Source organism: Salvelinus fontinalis, chromosome 27 (genome assembly GCF_029448725.1).
Source record: "Salvelinus fontinalis isolate EN_2023a chromosome 27, ASM2944872v1, whole genome shotgun sequence".
NCBI classification, from domain to species: domain Eukaryota; kingdom Metazoa; phylum Chordata; class Actinopteri; order Salmoniformes; family Salmonidae; genus Salvelinus; species Salvelinus fontinalis.
Window position 1 is genome coordinate 30,416,782 of NC_074691.1, and position 19,876 is coordinate 30,436,657.

A 19,876-nucleotide genomic window follows, 5' to 3' on the forward strand; every position below is an offset into this window, starting at 1 on the left:
TTGAAAAGTAAGGATAAATTAAAAAATGTAATAACGCAATTGTATTAAGAATTAAATTGTCTATCAATCCCTGTCCACCCTGTATTTTTTAGTCACGTTTATGAGTATTTATGTATAAGAGTAGATCACTGTCTAAGTGGCGCAAGGACATTTTCTTTACCAGCTTGTCTACATTTCACATTGTCTAACCATGATTTTGGTGGCTAAATATAAACATTTTCGATCAAACTGTATATGCATGTTGTAATGTGATGTTACAGGAGTGTCATCGGAAGAATTCTGAGAAGGTTAGTGAAAAAATTAATATCTTTTGGCGATGTTGACTTTTATCGCTCACTTTGTCTAGAATCAATGCTGGGCTGCTAATTGCTATGTGCTAAGCTAATATAACGATTTATTGTGTTTTCGCTGTAAGACACTTAGAAAATCTGAAATATTGTCTGTATTCACAGGATCTGTGTCTTTCGATTCGTGTATGCTGTGTATTTTTACGAAATGTTTGATGATTAGTAGTTAGGTAAACACGTTGCTCATTGTAATTATTCTAGTCCATTTGTGATGGTGGGTGCAATTGTAAACTATGAAGTCTACCTGAAATATGCACTTTTTTCTAACAAAACCTATCCCATACCATAAATATGTTATCAGACTGTCATCTAATGAGTTTTTTTGTTGGTTAGGGGCTATAAATATCTTAGTTTAGCCGAATTGGTGATGGCTACTGGTGTTGGTGGACAAATAAAAGATGGTGGATTATGCTAATGTGTTTTTAGGTAATAGATGTACATCTTTACATATTGTGTCTTCCCTGTAAAACATTTTAAAAATCGGAAATGTTGACTGGATTCACAAGATCTGTGTCTTTCATTAGCTGTATTGGACTTTAATGTGTGAAAGTTAAATATTTTAAAAAAATATTTTTTTTGAATTTCGCGGCACTGGTTTTTCAGTGGGGGGGGGGGGGTGTGCCGCTAGCGCCACGCTGATCCTAGACAGGTTAAATTCATTACTAATTTGTGATGTAAAGGACAGTAGAACAACATAACTGTGTATATTTCCCAGTTATCAGATTTACATCTAAATGTTGTGGAACTTATATGATTAAATACGAAACTATTTGTGTGCAAGTTCTCTTCCCTCCTGCTGGTAGTGGGAGATGATGCAGCAGTAACAGCAGGGAGGACATATCATTGTCCCAGTCTGAGGGCAACCAGTAACAGCAGGGAGGACATATCATTGTCCCAGTCTGAGGGCAAGCAGTAACAGCAGGGAGGACATATCATTGTCCCAGTCTGAGGGCAAGCAGTAACAGCAGGGAGGACATATCATTGTCCCAGTCTGAGGGCAAGCAGTAACAGCAGGGAGGACATATCATTGTCCCAGTCTGAGGGCAAGCAGTAACAGCAGGGAGGACATATCATTGTTCCAGTCTGAGGGCAAGCAGTAACAGGGAGGACATATCATTGTCCCAGTCTGAGGGCAGGAAAAGGCAAACATCACATAAAACAATATACAGTGGCAAGAAAAAGTATGTGAACCCTTTGGAATTACCCGGATTTCTGCACACATTTTACATCAAATTTGATCTGATCTTCATCTAAGTCACAACAGACAAACACAGCGTGCTTAAACTAATAATACACAAATTATTTTATTTTTCTTGTCTATATTTGAATACATCATTTAAAAATTCACAGTGTAGGTTGGAAAAAGTATATGAACCCCTAGGCTAATGACTTCTCCAAAAGCTAATTGGAGTCAGGAGTCAATTAACCTGGAGTCGAATCAATGAGACGAGATTGGAGATTTTGGTTAGAGCTGCCCTGCCCCTCAAAAAACACTCACAAAATTTGAGTTCGCTATTTACAAGAAGCATTGCCTTATGTGGAGTGGCAGGTAGCCTAGTGGTTAGAGTGTTGGGCCAGTAACTGAAAGTTTGCTGGATCAAATACCCGAGCTGACAAGATAAAAATATGTCGTTCTGCCCATGAACAAGGCAGTTAACCCAATGTTCCCCGGTAGCCCGTCATTGTAAATAAGAATTTGTTCTTAACTGACTTGACTAGTTAAATAAAGGTTACATGTGAACCATGCCTCGAACAAAAGAGATCTCAGAAGACCTAAGATTAAGAATTGTTGACTTGCATAAAGCTGGAAAGGGTTACACAAGTATCTCTAAAAGTCAGTCCACAGTAAGACAAATTGTCTAGAAATAGAGAAATTTCAGCACTGTTGCTACTCTCCCTAGGAGTGGCCGTCCTGCAAAGATGACTGAAAGCGCACAGTGCAGAATTCTCAATGAGGTTAAGATGAATCCTAGAGTGTCTGCTAAAGACTTACAGAATTCTCTGGAAGATGCTAACATCTGAGGATGAGTCTACCATACGCAAAACACTGAAAAAGAATGGTGGTCATGGGAGAATACCATGAAAGAAGCCACTGCTGTCAAAAAAAACATTGCTGCACGTCTGAAGTTTGCAAAAGTGCACCTGGATGTTCTGCGGACAGATGAAACTAAAGTTGGGTTGTTTGAAAGGAGAAAAAAATTGAAAAAAGGCACAGCACACGAATATAAAAACCTCATCCCAACTGGAAACTATGGTGGAGGGAGCATCATATTTGGGGCTGCTTTGCTGCCTCAAGGCTTGGACAGTTTACTATCGACTGAAATATTTATTTTGCAGGGGAATGTAAGGTTATCTGTCCACCAATTGAAGCTCAACAGAAGCCAGGTGATGCAAAAGGACAACAACCCAAAAGACAGAAGTAAATCAACAACAGAATGCCTTGAACAGAAGAAAATACGCCTTCTGTAGTGGCTCAGTCAGTCCTGACTTCAACCCGATTGAAATGCTGTGGCATGACCTCAAGAGAGTGGTTCACACCAGATATCGCAAGAATATTGTGGAACTGAAACAGTTTTGTAAAGAGGAATGGTCCAAAATTCCTTCTGACCATTGTGCAGATCTGATCCGCAACTACAGAAAAAGTTTGGTTGAGGTTATTGCTGCCAAAGGAGGGTCAACCTGTTATTAAATCCAAGGGTTCACATACTTTTTCCAACCTGCACTGTGAATGTTTACACGGTGTGTTCAATAAAGACATGAAAAATTATAATTGTTTGTGTGTTATTAGTTTAATGATAACTGGTGTCAGCCTGCCTGAGGATCTGGGGCTTGGCAAGGCAATATTCCACTGAAATCAACCAACCAAACTAGCTAGTTATCTAACTAGCTAAAAACAGTTACCACCACCACTCAAATCTATAGGAAAGAAAGTGGCCAATACATTTCAAGCCGTATTGGCTTGAATACAATATTTGATCTGTGATTAACATCAAGCACACACCATAGACATTCATCTAAATGACAGAGGACAACCCTATCACGTTAATCTAAATGACAGAGGACAACCCTATCACGTTAATCTAAATGACAGAGGACAACCCTATCACGTTCATCTAAATGACAGAAGACAACCCTATCACGTGCATCTAAATGACAGAGGACAACCCTATCACGTCTGGCCACATGTGCTGCTAGCTAACATTAGCGCTAAATTACAAGATGTTGAGGTCAGTGTTGTAGCTAGTTATATAGCTAGCTAGCTATCAAACCATTTTTGACCAGACAAACATTCTCAGTTATATGCGTTTTGAAGAACACATTTTTAGATATTAGCCATGTTGTTACCTTCACTTCCTGACTAGCATTATGCTGCACCAAACGAGGCTCAAATTGATCATGTCAGGTTTTGGCCAGGACTGTTCAGGTTTTGGTCACTAGATGTCCCCATTGCACTTTTTTTGTACCTTTTGTTTTTTCCTTGCTCTAATTATTGTTTGCACCTGTGTGTCGTTCCCTTGTTAGCATTTAAACCCTGTGTGTTCCTCAGTTCCTTTCTCAGTGTTTGCATGTTAGCACCCAGCCCCAGCCCAAGCCTAAGCCTTGTTCTGAACATATGATTCTCTTATTGGATTTTCCAGAGGTTCTCTGGTTTAGTTCTTGTGTATTTTTTGAGTAGTCTTTTGAGGTTTGTTTTTCCCTGCTGTTTTTACCACTTTGTGGAGTTTCTTTGTATTTTGGAGGATATCCATTTTGTGCTTCTTGACTTTATGTTTGGACATTGTGGATTTAGATTCTTTGCCTGAAGATTTTGTTCTTTAATTAAACCACCATCTCTAGTACTGCTGTGTCTGCCTCATCTTCTGGGTTCTGACGATTATTAGTGACTGTTTCTCGCACCGGGTCCTGACAGATCAGACTATTAGTAAACTATTACATTTGAGAAAATGAATCGAAACCCCAATTAACAGCATGCACCTGCTAACCCACTAATGTTAGTGTTAGTTGGCCTCGTGAACTCAACATGCACATGGTTGAAATCACCTAAAGGTACACCCTAACTGATCCTTTTGGATTTTGATTCATTTTCTCAAATGTAATAGTTTACTAATTTTAGCGAACTAATGAAGGTGAAACAAAGTTCCCGCTAACATTTAGCTAGATAGCTAATTCATCTAGTGCTAATGTTCAAATCAAATCAAGTTTATTTTATATAGCCCTTCGTACATCAGCTAATATCTCGAAGTGCTGTACAGAAACCCAGCCTAAAACCCCAAACAGCAAGCAATGCAGGTGTAGAAGCACGGCTAACATGTTAGCTAACATGTTAGCTAGCTAGCAATCTTCTAAATCTAAACTTATCAGATGTAGCTATATTTACAAACAAAGATCTCGACAATTCACTTAGCCAATATAACAAGTTTGTCCACCAGCTAACTTATTAAAAAATGAACATATTACTTACCTTTCACTGCTGCCAATCCAGCTGCCCTTGCACCATCGGCAATTAGATGAAAAGGAAGTTTCAAGTTAAACCTGGAAGCTCAATCAACACTGCTCAGTGCCACTGCCCTACCTCTGTACAGTAACTCTCACCTGGGAGTTATATTAGCACAGATGGTGTAAAAACAACTCAACACCTCTTAACACTAAAAATGTAACACCAAGACAATGAAAACGTGTTAATGTAACAGTTTAACTTTACGTCCATCCCCTCACCCATACCCAGGCTCGAACCAGGGACCCTCTGCACACATCAACAACTGACACCCATGAACATCATTACCCATCGCTCCACAAAGGCCGTGGCACTTGCAGAGCAAGGGGAACCACTACTTCAAGGTCTCAGAGCAAGTGAGGTCACCGATTGAAAGGCTATTAGCGCGCACCACCGCTAACTAGCTAGCCATTTCACATCGGTTACATTAACACTGGCCAGTTTGCTCTGTACTGGAAATGTAATATAGAGAAAAGAGGGTAATTCTCACATGTATTTTACTCTAAATTCTGTATTGCAGAACAATAATCTAGAAGCTAAAAAGCGAAGCTGTCACAGAAGTGATGGAACGTAATCTCCCTGTAGTGACCCTTCACCAAGATCTAAGTAAACATGCAGGCCAAGGTCATAACATAAACACCTTAAGGACGATGACGGGCTTTATAATGATGTTCCCCAAATCTAATAGCATTTCTCTACGAACATGATAAACAAATTATATCAGGGGTTTGCTGGCTGTACTTTACAAGATTACGGGTAAAAAGCCCAGAGGCTCAGGGGATTCAAAGGTCAGTGTTCCCACTGGTCCATAAAGATTTGGATGACTGGTTGCTTTAGTGCAATACAGTCCTGTAGCCTAGCCATGGCTGTTTTCTGTGGAAACTGTTTAATTTCTGATGTTGGAAAGAGAGTCCGAATTTCCAACTGAATTTCCAATGAACATGACAGAAAGTGTCATACTTTACACAGTGTGTTTCAACTGTATATTTCATGTTCAGTTTAACCTGTAAAACATAATCTGGCATGTTTGGTGAAAAGCGACCTGAGACAAGCTCCACAGCCAATTGAAATACTGTATCCTGAGATTGAATCAAACAAATATGGGAGAATGTTAAACTCTGAATAAATGTATTCTAAACATGTTAACCTCTCTAATGGACTTGCCCGCACTTGTATGGCTCTAGCACACTGCAGTTTACTTGCAAAATAATACTACTGTAAATGTGTCTCTTATTAAATATCTCCAAGGGAAAATAAGTGGGCCGTGGTTTAAATTACAAATATACTGAACAAAAATACAAAATGCAACATTGTAAAGTGTTGGTCCCATGTTTCATTAGCTGAAATAAAAGATCACAGAAATATTCCACACGCACAAATTCTATCAAATGTTTCTTTTTTGCCAAGATCATTGATCCACCTGACAGTGGGACAACATTTCACAGGCCACAATCAACAGACTGATCAACTCTATGTGAAGGAGATGTGCCACACTGCATGATGCAAATGGTGGTCACATCAGATACTGACTGGTTTTCTGATCCACGGCCCTACCTTTTTATTAAGGTATCTGTGACCAAAAGATGCATATCTGTATTCCCAGTCATGTTAAATCCATAGATTAGGGTCTAATGAATTTATTTAAATTGACTGATTTCCTGATATGAACTGTAACTCAGTAAAATCTTTCAAATAGTTTCATGTTGCGTTTCTATTTTTTCAGTGAGCCAGACAGAACTAGGTTTACATAGAGAGAAAAAATGGTCTCTGTTTGAGGGCAGAGTGACGACATTGTAATGATCTGTGTTCGGCTCAAATAAGAGTGTTCATCCTCTCAGAACACTCTTCAGTTGAGGAGAGATGCTCACGGTGATGATACATGGGGAATGAACACAGAGGACGTGTACATCAGGAAGGAGACCACAGAGCTCTGGAGATAAGGTGAGTTAACATTAAAGCCAATTGGCATCTTCATGGAATGAAAAAGATGAAAGGGGAAAGATGTTTCATTATGATTAACGCCAATGTTTTATGTTCGGAAAGTTTATTAGATGAGGTGCCTACAAAATGTTGGCCAAATGAAAAAAAGTTATTCTAAGAATGTGAGAAGGAGAGATGATTCAAAGTGGCTGAATTGTAACAGATCCAAGTTAGAAATAGCAAAAATGTGGATACACACCTCAACATATAATGTATGGGCCATTTTTATGGTCAGGAAAATGAGTACTGTATGAACATGGAGCAGACAGAAGCTAAACAGAGGTCTGAGCTTATTTGAACAGTTTTGAAATGTGCTATTGTTTCAGTTATGCAATGGACTAACTTACAAGTCATGGCAGTACTATGTTTGTCTTGTCAGAATTAATCAAGGTTTACTAATGTTAGCAGACTTGAGGGGTTCCTGAGCATCAGTGAAACATTATGCCGGTGTCTGTTTCTCATTATTCATGTCCAGTATTTCACTTTTCCACTGTTAAAAGAAATAGGTATGACCAGAGAGAGCAGGAAACACTCCTTATGTGGGTTCCAGAGGCTGGTGGGAGGAGCTATAGGAGGAGGGGCTCATTGTAATCGCTGGAATGTAATTAATGGAACGGTATCAAACACATCAAACATATGGAAATCACACGTTTGACTCTGATCCCTTAACTCCATTCCAGTCATTACAATGAGCTCCTCTTCCTATAGCTCCTCCCACCAATCTCCACTGGTGGATTCTCATGTGTTGTCTCTTTTTTTAAGGATGTTGCAGTTCAATGATTGTTCAAACACGTGAAAAAACATTGAAAAAATACATAGATAAAACATTATTTTCGTCCAGTTTCCCAATGTTCCTGAACACAACCAAGGGTCTCTTCCCCACTGAGGGCCCAGACTCAAAGCTGGACTGGACCGAGTTGGACCCCTATAACTGTACCAACTACACAGCAGCCTGGGACTGGCTTTCCTCCTACCAGCCGGTCTACATGGTTCTGCTCAGCGTGATGGGCGTAGTGGCCAACGGTCTGGTCCTCTGTGTCTTCTGTTTGCAGAGGAAGCCATGCACCGTGGCTGATGTCTACCTGGGCAACTTGGCAGCTGCAGACCTGGTCATGGTGTCCTGTTTACCCTTCTGGGCCGCCACCATTGCTAACAACTACCACTGGGAGTTCGGCGAGCCCATATGCAAGCTGGTCAATGTGGCCATCTCCATGAACTATTACTGTAGTGTTTTCTTCCTGGTGCTGGTTAGCGTCGATCGCTACCTGGCTCTGGTCCGGCCCATGTTCCAAAGCCGACTGCGGAGGGTGGCCTGGGCCAAGTGCATCTGCCTGGGGATATGGATCGTAGGGTTCGTGCTGAGTTTGCCCATCCTGGTCTTCCGCAGGGTGAAATACGTGGCCAAGGCTGGGGTGATGGCCTGCGTCCTGGCCTACCCCCATCCGGACTGGGAGATCCAGCGCAACGTCACCAATAACGTGGTTGGGTTCCTACTTCCGGTGATAGTGGTGTCGTACTGTAGCCGCCACATCGTGATCAGTCTGAAAGACGGTCAGATCAGAAAAACTCCCGGGGTGAGGTCAGAGAGGAAGGCCACACAACTGGTCCTGACTGTCCTCACGGTCTTCCTCATCTGCTGGACGCCCTACCAGGTGGTGCGCTTCCTGGACACGCTGGATTACTTCCAGGTCACGCCAGGATGCCTCTGGGGTCACATTCTGGACATTACCATACAGCTGTCCACCTACCTGGCGTACGCCCACAGCGCCATCAACCCCTTCCTGTACGTCATTGTGGGGAGACAATTCAGGAAGAGGGCAAAAGAAGTGTTCGGGACAATGTTAAAATGCAGGTTGTCGGATAAATATTTTCTGACGGTAAATTTCACCTCCAATGGAAGACTGGCCACTCAAAGGATACAATGTACACAACTTGTGAAACAAACTGTGACGTGACAAGAGTCTGTCTGGATATCCGTCTGTCCTGGAAGAACTGATCCAGACTGAAACATTTCATCTTTAGCTGGTTTTGCTTATTGTAAATATGTTCTGTCTTGAAACTGAATGGAACTCTGCCAGTTATTGCTGAGAAATCAAATGAGGTGAAAAAGTGATCAGGGATATACAGCTGACTTCTGTCTTCGTTTAACTTGTAATTACCGGCAGACATCTGTTCCCAATCATCAGGAGGTTTATTTCTGCAAATAGTCAGTTTGGCTGTCTACAATATTTGTTAGCTTTATCTAACTCCTGTTGTAATTAATTTGTTGATTTATGTAGAGTTAATATGAATAGCTACAGACTCCATTCGGGTTCACGATCCTAAAGATTATTTATGTGGTAATGAAGGCACTAAATAACGACTGTCTGGTGTAGAAGATTAATCTAAATGTGATCTAGGAAGTATTTTATTGTCATAGAGCCCCTTTTAACTTTGATAGAGTGTGCTATTATGTTAAATTATTATTCTAGAGAAGGACTATGAATGGGACATGCTGACTAATTGAAATGTAAAAGGTAATATTGTCTTTTGAAAAGCTCATGTTCATTTTTCTTCTTGGAGGTTATGATTTAAGCTTCCATATTTCTTAACAATTCTGCTCAAAATGTGTATGTATTGCATTAAAAGGACTTTTGTATGTATCAAAATGCTGTCCACTATAATGTGTTGATATAAATTAACCCATGGCTTGAGTAAAGAGAGATCTATTTTTCAGTAGTCTATGTGCACTGTTGACACAGACTAGTATTTAGTCCTTTGTCGTCCTGCAGACAGGCTTGCTACTGCATACCCTCATTGGCTCCCAGACAGATGGAGAGGTTCTGCACAGATTTGGTCGGGCCACTGTAAAATGGGCACTCTGGCTCTGCCAATGGTAGCCATTAAACATGGCCTTAAAGAAGTCTAACAGAAACTGGCACAGATTACCATGCATGTTTGGGCATGCGTAACATTTTGAGGGATAACAAGCCATTTAAACCACCTCTAATCAGGGTGGAACAATGTTTAACTCAAACAAATGTATTTACATTAAAGAAGCACGACACCCCATAGACATATAATGACATCCACTGCTCTGGTGCTCATTGTATGAGAATGTACTGAGCTACTCAGATAAGCAAACTTCCACAGTGTTCTATGTTACAATAATGGTGAGGAGGCGGAGCTGTCCATCAATATGCCTATGATTAGGTTCTTATGTTCTTCACATGCTAAACAGGAAGATACTATCCTCCTGTGCCCCCTTGGGGTGACACACTGGCCATTAACATACTCTATTATAATGTACAAATAATGATGTTGGAAGAGTCTGCCATGATGCTGTCATTAGAGATGCAGGCCTGGAAATAATAACAACCACATTATTGGGACTCGCTGTGCTTCACAGCTATGGGTTTATCAATTAGACTGTTATGGATGGAACTCATCAATAAAATGAGCTCCCTCAGGGCATCTAGTTGTATTGGGTTATAACCTGGGTTGTGTTCAGTAGTTAAAAAAAAACTTGTTGAAGTAGAGTGAAACGGAGCGGTACTACCTGAAAGTGTCCAATAAGAATGCAGATATTTATCATGTTTTGCTACGGTATGCGCCATTAAGCATGACCCTGATGTCAACCCAGAGTACATATATTCTTAATTCCATTCCTTTACTTTAGATTTGTGTGTATTGTTATGAAATTGTTAGATATTACTTGTTAGATATTACTTGTTAGATATTACTGCACTGTTGAAGCTATAAACACAAGCATTTCGCTGCAACTGCAATAAGTCTGCTAAACACGTGTATGTGACCAATACAATTTGATTTGATGAGTGGAGATGTACTTGGATCTGTCAGCAGTTCTGAAGGTCGCCACCAGAGATGAGTACGTTACCACAGATTGCACTAATAACTGCATCGAAATGCACTCATGAAATGAACAAAATAAAATCTGTAAAAATATCAACTATGCTATAAAGGATCAAATTCAAACTAAGCGTTTACACGTTAATTGCACAAAGGAAAACAAGGTGGTGTTCCTTATTGGAATTTTAAAGGTCAAAACACACATAGGGACTCACTACATGAATTTACAAAATATGTCTGTTTATATAGGATATCAACTCATATTGCAAATTTTCATAACTACTTACATAACTTTTGTATGTATCAAAATGTTGACCAATATACTGTGAGGATATAAATAAATCCATGCCGTGTTAGAATAAACAGAGCTCTATTTCTCAGTACTCTATGTGCACTGTTGACACAGACTAGTATTTATTATGGCAGCTCCTAACGGTGATATATGGAGTACTTTGCTTACACCAACATTGAGCTTGTTTCAGACCACACTGTGCTCTCAATATTTCTGCCTACAGTATTCCCCTCTATGAACACAACCAAAACATTGTCCTTTTTTGATAAAATGCACACACAACTCAATGTCATAACAATACATTTATCAGCCTAAATCCTCTCAAATGTTTCCCCTTCAAAGTGAATTTTATTCCAAAGATGAGAACTTGTATGAGCATAAACAGCAAACCTGTGGGACTCACTCTCTGATGCAATCCATGAAACATGCTCCGAATTCAATGAACGTTTAGAAACATCTCACTGTCCTCTGAGTTGTCTGGAAGCTGTTTAAAGGATGTCACGAAGTAATTACCAGAAAGTTCTTTCTCGTTTGTTGTCCTGCAGGCAGGTTTGCTACTGCATGCCCTCGTTGGCTCCCAGACAGATGGCCATGTTCTGCAAAGGGGCAGTCGGGTCACTGTAAAATGGGCACACTGGCTCTGCCAATGGTAGCCATAAAACATGGCCTTAAAGAAGTCTAATAGAAATTGGCACAGATTTCCATGCATGTTTGGGTCTACGTATAATTTTAAAGGGATAACCAAGCCATTCAAACCACTTCTAATCAGGGCGGAATACTGTTTAACTCAAACAAATGTACTTACATTAAAGAAGCACGACATCCCATAGACATATAATGGAATCCACTGCTCTGGTGCTCATTGTATGAGAATGTACTGAGCTACTCAGATAAGCAAACTTCCACAGTGTTCTATGTTACAATAATGGTGAGGAGGCGGAGCTGTCCATCAATATGCCTATGATTAGGTTCTTATGTTCTTCACATGCTAAACAGGAAGATACTATCCTCCTGTGCCCCCTTGGGGTGACACACTGGCCATTAACATACTCTATTATAATGTACAAATAATGATATTGGAAGACTTTGTCATGATGCTTTCATTAGAGATACTGTAAATAATAATATTTATTGGGGCTCACCGTGCTTCATGGCTATTGGATGTATCATTAGGGGTTCAGCAAGGAAGCTGGTGAAAGCCTATTGTATTTGCTGGTGTTCATTATTATTATACAGGGTTCTTCCCCCAAGGAAAATAACATGCAAATTATCATGAGATGATAAGCCCTAGACCACCCCAACTTGGCATGATGGTAAAGGCCCATGGGCCACACCCTCTCATGCAATACCATGCCAATTGGCTACATGGTGGAGCTATAACAAGTGCCTAAAAATGCAAACTTTGAAAGTTCACGCCACTCATCCCTTTTGAGCTAGAGTCCCGTTTTAGTATGTAGGTCCCTCTCCTCACAAGGAGCAAATTTACCTCAAGGACGCATAAAGTCCACCATGATGCATTTTCCACCATTTAGAATTTTGTGAAAAACACTTAAAACGCTACTCCTCTGGCAACGAATTACCGATCTGCACAAAACTTGATATCTGGCATCTATGGACCGAGGTCTCTCAACGCACTGTTGTTTGGGCTAGTATGTCAAACTTCATGGCCACTAGTCACCAATAAACATTCACATGGGCGTGATCTCGCACAGACATGCCTATACATCAGTCACAGATATTTGTATTGTAATAAAACTTAGTACACATGTTGCAAACAATGTCAAGACTCAACATATGCAAGCACCTTCATAACGACCACACGTTATCTCTATATCAGGCACATTTTTAAATCTCTTGATCTGTGAAATTTCCACACATGCTCAAGGATTTAAGTCTAGTTAAATTCTAAAGTATGGTTAAGTTTGGCCACATTGTGGCGCTGTTGGACAGGAAAAAACATTAATGCGAGCTCAATGGCTCATTGCGGCCACATTGTTTCAGCTAGAGTCTTGGAGTCTTGGAAAATGTGAATGAAGATGTGCATCCATATACTGTATGCTATATACAAAAATGTGGTGCCGAGCCGGTCCAGCGGTTCAGGAGAAGACGACGAGCCGGTCCAGCGGTTCAGGAGAAGACGACGAGCAGGTCCAGCGGTTCAGGAGAAGACGACGAGCCGGTCCAGCGGTTCAGGAGAAGACGACGAGCCGGTCCAGCGGTTCAGGAGAAGACGACGAGCAGGTCCAGCGGTTCAGGAGAAGATGACGAGCAGGTCCAGCGGTTCAGGAGAAGACGACGAGCAGGTCCAGCGGTTCAGGAGAAGACAACGAGCAGGTCCAGCGGTTCAGGAGAAGATGACGAGCAGGTCCAGCGGTTTCGGAGAAGACGACGAGCAGGTCCAGCGGTTCAGGAGAAGACGACGAGCCGGTTCAGCGGTTCCGGAGAAGACCACATTTAAAGTAGTTAACATCATTGAAAATGGTCCAAAATACATCAAAGCATATTATATTGAATGATCAGTTTGATTTTGAGTTCTGATTTGGCAAGCGGGATAAACAGTGCAGAAGTAGCTCATCCTGCGTGACAACTCACGCATTTGCCTTGAAACAATCATTTGACCCTCTTCTCACGGAGCACCTCTTATATCTCACGCATTGAAAAGTACTGCTTTTATGTTTCTAATTAGTCCATTCTATAGTCAGCGCGTTAACTTTTCAACTGTGCTCCAAATTGTTTTGAAATCGGACCATCTGCACCTGAAGCGGAACCTCTATCATTGTCCTGTCTTGCCACAGCACCGTGAACCGTGGCACGCTGAAGCATTTGATTATCTAGTTATGTAAGGGATCAAGGAGATGGGATACATGTTTTAAAGAAACACCCCTCAAGATTAGAGAGGAATTTATTGGCAAGAGAGAACGTTCTCTGTTGAGTTTAGAAAAACTTGAAAAAGAGCAGCACGGTAGCGTTGTTTTATGTACAATGTTGTCAACAAAATGACATTGCTGTTCCTATTGCAGAATGCAGCCTTTTGACAGCATGTACTATAGTTGATTTATTATACACTTATTAGTCCCCTCGTTTGGTGATTTGTGTTCATGCTGTGACAATGAAAAGGCAGCAAACAGACCTAGAGTATGTTTTAGCAGGGAAGTTTGGTGACCTGACCTAATTTTGTCCAACAGATTGTGAACCCAAAAGTGTACGTTTGATTCTGGAGGGGGGGACAATAAATAGAGACAGAATTTTGTTAGGGTGTAGGGGAAGATTTATGTAATCTTGTCTTCAGGATATTTTATTATTTAGTTACTTTATTTAGTCTGATCAGTGAAACATTCTTAACAATTGGCTAATATATAGGGTAATTACTGTGCTTGTCAGCAGGAACTCTACTGTTATTCTCCACACTTATTTTAGCTTTAAAACAAAAAATCTGTATAGGGGTTGTGCCAGGGGTCAATGAAATGCACATAGAACATCTCACTCCAAGCTTTCTTCAAAAGTTGGCAGCCCTGGCAATGTGTCCAATTTGTCCTGATGGTGGCACCGTGGGTACACATCCGAACCCCGGCAACGCTGCTTGCAGCTTTAATTCAGACTGTTATGGATATAAGACATGACTAATATGAGCCACCTCAGGGTATGTAGTTGTATTGGGTTATAAACTGGGTTGTGTTCAGTAGGAAAAAAACGTTTTGAAATGGAGTGAAACGAGGCGGTACTGCCTGTGCTCCACTGAGCATGACCCTGATGTGAAGATTGACTTTTTATTTTATTTTACCATTATTTTACCAGGTTAGTTTTATTGAGATTAAAAACCTATTTTGCGAGAGTGACCTGGCCACAAAAATATAAAAACATAAAAACACAAAGCATGACAGTTCAAAAACATCTGTTGACACATTGAACAGGCACATTTGATTTGGGAGTAGTTCAGCAGGCAGCAGTTCAGAAGGCAGCCACCAGAGGTCCGTTGTTACCAGAGATTGCACATGATTGAATCTCATGAAAGTAGCTAAATAAAAGTCGGTCAATAAAATAACAACCATGTAATAAAGGCTTGTATTCAGACTACTTACCATTTACACGTTACTGAAATTGCACAGAGGAAAACAAGGAGATATTCCATATTGGCATTTGAAAAGCCAATACACATAGGAACTGTTTAAATTCCGACTCATATCACAAAAAAATCATAACTAATGTAATTCATTTTCAAAACTGCTTTTCACTAAGGGCAGCATAATGGTATATATGTATTGGGACGTTATAATCAATGGTTTGATCATGAACAGGTATTTCAATAACTTGAAATAGACTTCCACAGGACCTCTGAATTCGCTTGCATTCATAGCTCTGATGTCACATACCACCTCAGGGCAGTCTGGCCAATCAGGCTTTGGCACATCTGGAGTTATATATACTGTACCTCTCCGTAGTATACTTCTCTATTATTTAGAGAGTATATGCTGCCCCCTAGTGCTTACAGAGTACCATAGCACAGGCTATAATGAAATAGATCTAGATCCCACTCATTCATTTATTGATTTGTATTTATTCAACTCTTCTTTTACCAGGTAAGTTGAGTATACAAAACATTAGGAACTCTTTCCATAACAAAGACTGACCAGGTAAATCCCGTTGAAGGCTATGATCCCTTATTGATGTCACCTGTTAAATCCACTTCAATCAGTGTAGATGAAAGGGAGGAGACAGGTGAAAAAGTATTTTTAAGCTGAAAGGGTGAGTTGGCAAGACAAAATATTTAACTGCCTTTGAACTGGGTATGGTAGTAGGTGCCAGGCGCACTGGTTTGTGTGAAGACCTGCAACTCTGCTGGGTTTTTCATATTCAACAGTTTCCGATGTGTAACAAGAATGGTCCACCACCCTATAGACATCCAGCCAACTTGACACAACTGTGGGAAGCATTGGAGTTAACATTGGCCAGCATCCCTGTGGAATGCTTTTGACACCTTGTATAGTCCATGCCCCGACAAATTGAAACTGTTCTGATGGCAAAACGGGGTCAACTCAACTTGAGGTATTACCATGGGGTTAGGCTGGAGGTATTACCCTGGGGTTACTCAATATTAGGAAAGTGTTCTTAATGTTTTGTACACTCAGTGTATGTGATAATCATTCATTTACATACTCACATATAGACTTTTATTTTAGACATATACACATAATCTATGGTTGGACTCATAAGAAACCATTTCAAGTATTTCCAATGCAAATTCTGCATCTAGTGGACTGGCACTCTTGAGTTTCAGGTGCACAGGATTTCAACAGGTTTTCTGAGGAGCTTGTGTCTATCTGACCACCACCATTCTGTGGAGGCAGTGAGCTGTTGGACACAGATATCGCCACAAAAACACTATGATTGGCAGACGACCAGGCTCCAGTTGCCTTGGTAACAATATGCAGATGTCTGGCACATCATCACAAACAGATTTTTAGATCTGTGGAAGCTGTTGCAGCTTGTTGTCTCTGGCTCTGCCACCTTGGGTGTACATCTTCCCTCAGTGTAGCGGAAGAGTAATATACAGTCTAATCCATTTCATATATTATCCCTCTCTTTTCAGATCTTTACTGGGCCTATGAAGTAATTTATAATCCAATGGTGGTTTTGTAATGTACAGGCAAGGTTCAGTTGAGTATTTATTTTTCTGTGGTATAGCTTTTGTGGTTACTTTGCTTTTTGATTATCATCCAAGGACAGGAGTTTCCTTACTTAATGGCATCAAACAAAAAGTATATATATATATATATATATATATATATATATATATATATATATATATATATATAGTATCTATAAAGCCCTGTTTAAATCCACTCCTCTGCTCCAGTCCCCGTTGCTGTGGGCTCCTGAGTTCCTTCTCCTTCATTACTACAGTACAGAATCCCAAAAAAAAGCCAGGTCTGAATTGGATGTTGTGATTAAGATAGACAGGCTGAGCTGTTTTTAGTCTGTTTTTGTCAACAACCTAGGGAGTGACTCATGATGTGTAAAACATCCAGCTTAACCCCAGGGTAATACATCCAGCCTAACCCCAGGGTAATATATCCAGCTTAACCCCAGGGTAATATGTCTAACCCAACCCCATGGTAATACATCCAGCCTAACCCCATGGTAATACATACAGCCTAACCCCATGGTAATACATACAGCCTAACCCCAGGGTAATACATCTAGCCTAACCCCAGGGTAATACATCTAGCCTAACCCCAGGGTAATACATACAGCCTAGCTCCATGGTAATACATCCAGCCTAACCCCAGGGTAATACATCTAGCCTAACCCCAGGGTAATACATCCAGCCTAACCCCATGGTAATACCTCCAACCTAACCCCATGGTAATACCTCCAGCCTAACCCCATGGTAATACCTCCAGCCTAACCCCAGGGTAATACCTCCAGCCTAACCCCATGGTAATACCTCCAGCCTAACCCCATGGTAATACCTCAAGCCTAACCCCAGGGTAATACATCTAGCCTAACCCCAGGGTAATACCCCCAGCCTAACCCCAGGGTAATACCTCCAGCCTAACCCCATGGTAATACCTCCAGCCTAACCCCAGGGTAATACCTCCAGCCTAACCCCAGGGTAATACATCTAGCCTAACCCCAGGGTAATACATCTAGCCTAACCCCAGGGTAATACCTCCAGCCTAACCCCAGGGTAATACCTCCAGCCTAACCCCAAGGTAATACATCTAGCCTAACCCCAGGCAGAGGAGCCTCAGTTGGGGACAGACAGACTTAATAGTGGATGGGCTTCCCCAGACAGAATCTGGCCTGTGCTTTAAATAGCATTTATTCTCTCTCAGCGTTAGGTTAAGCCTGCTTGGAGTACCGAATAAGCAGGGTTTGCACTATCGGAAAAATTAAATTGGGTTCCATTGTGCCAGGCGAGCTCAATCGAGCACAGATAAAGTGTTTGAAAGAAAACTAATCCTATTTGGACCCAAGTCTGCCACACATAGTAACCAACACGAGGAGAAGGCTGTCACAAAGCCCACTGTAAACAAAGCCTCCTAATCCTACTGTAATGAAAGACAAGAGCAATGGCTCAGGTAGACAATAACCAACCTAATGAAATAGACAGCCCAGCTTCCCAATCTACAATTGGAATACAAGCGTAAAATGAATTAGGCATAACCCCAGAGATGTGATGCTTTGACCTGCTCAGTGCAGCCTGCTGCATATCTTAGCCAGATGTTTGCAGAGAACCTGCAGGAGCAAGAGAGGTATTCAGGAAATAGAAACAGCATATTCCTCCACGGCAGCAATGAACAATATGTACATAGGCCTACAGAGTTTGACCAAATAATGTAACCAACTTAGCCTTACTCATATTTATCAGTCATCTAGAACAGTATTTCCCACCTCCAGTCCTAAAGTACCCTCAACAGTACACATTGTTGTAGCCCCAGACTAACACACCTGATTCAACTCATTGAGGGCTTGATTATTAGTTGAAAAGTTTAATCAAGTGTGTTTGTCAGTGGCTTCAATTAAAATATATACCTTTGGGGGTACCGCAGGACTGGAGTTGGGAAACAAGGTTGAGGGTACTGGAGTTGGTAAACAAGGTTGGAGGACTGGAGTTGGGAAACACTGTTGGGGTACTGGGGACTCGAGTTGGGAAACACTGTTGGGGTACTGGGGACTCGAGTTGGGAAACACTGATGGGGGGACTGGGGGACTGGAGTTGGGAAACACTGATGGGGGTACTGGAGGACTGGAGTTGGGAAACACTGATGGGGGTACTGGAAGACTGGAGTTGGGAAACACTGTTGGGGTACTGGAGGACTGGAGTTGGGAAACACTGTTGGGGTACTAGGGGACTGGAGTTGGGAAACAAGGTTGGGGTACTAGGGGACTGGAGTTGGGAAACACTGTTGGGGTACTGGGGGACTGGAGTTGGGAAACACTGTTGGGGGTACTGGAGGAATGGAGTTGGGAAACACTGTTGGGGTACTAGGGGACTGGAGTTGGGAAACACTGTTGGGGTACTAGGGGACTGGAGTTGGGAAACACTGTTGGGGTACTAGGGGACTGGAGTTGGGAAACACTGTTGGGGTACTAGGGGACTGGAGTTGGGAAACACTGTTGGGGTACTAGGGGACTGGAGTTGGGAAACACTGTTGGGGGTAGTGGAGGAATGGAGTTGGGAAACACTGTTGGGGTACTGGAGGACTGGAGTTGGGAAACACTGTTGGGGGTACTGGAGGACTGGAGTTGGGAAACACTGTTGGGGTACTGGAGGAATGGAGTTGGGAAACACTGTTGGGGTACTGGAGGACTGGAGTTGGGAAACACTGTTGGGGTACTAGGGGACTGGAGTTGGGAAACACTGTTGGGGTACTGGGGGACTGGAGTTGGGAAACACTGTTGGGGTACTGGAGGACTGGAGTTGGGAAACACTGTTGAGGTACTGGAGGACTGGAGTTGGGAAACACTGTTGGGGTACTGGAGGACTGGAGTTGGGAAACACTGTTGGGGTACTGAAGGACTGGAGTTGGGAAACACTGTTGAGGTACTGGAGGACTGGAGTTGGGAAACACTGTTGGGGTACTGGGGGACTGGAGTTGGGAAACACTGTTGGGGTACTGAAGGACTGGAGTTGGGAAACACTGTTGGGGTACTGGAGGACTGGAGTTGAGAAACACTGTTGGGGGTACTGGAGGACTGGAGTTGGGAAACACTGTTGGGGTACTGGGGGACTGGAGTTGGGAAACACTGTTGGGGTACTGGAGGACTGGAGTTGGGAAACACTGTTGGGGTACTGGGGGACTGGAGTTGGGAAACACTGTTGGGGTACTGGGGGACTGGAGTTGGGAAACACTGTTGGGGGTGCTGAAGGACTGGAGTTGGGAAACACTGTTGGGGGTACTGGAGGAC

General features: G+C 41.9%; 1 protein-coding gene across 1 annotated transcript; it reads left to right on the forward strand.

Moving 5' to 3' along the window:
* Nucleotides 1-1,002: 1,002 nt before the first annotated feature.
* On the forward strand, nt 1,003-11,054 carry LOC129825432 (B2 bradykinin receptor-like). Its single transcript, XM_055885528.1, has one exon. It carries the CDS (start codon nt 7,599-7,601, stop codon nt 8,775-8,777), a length of 1,179 nt encoding a protein of 392 aa, XP_055741503.1. The 5' UTR covers nt 1,003-7,598; the 3' UTR covers nt 8,778-11,054.
* The last annotated feature ends 8,822 nt before the right edge of the window (nt 11,055-19,876 follow it).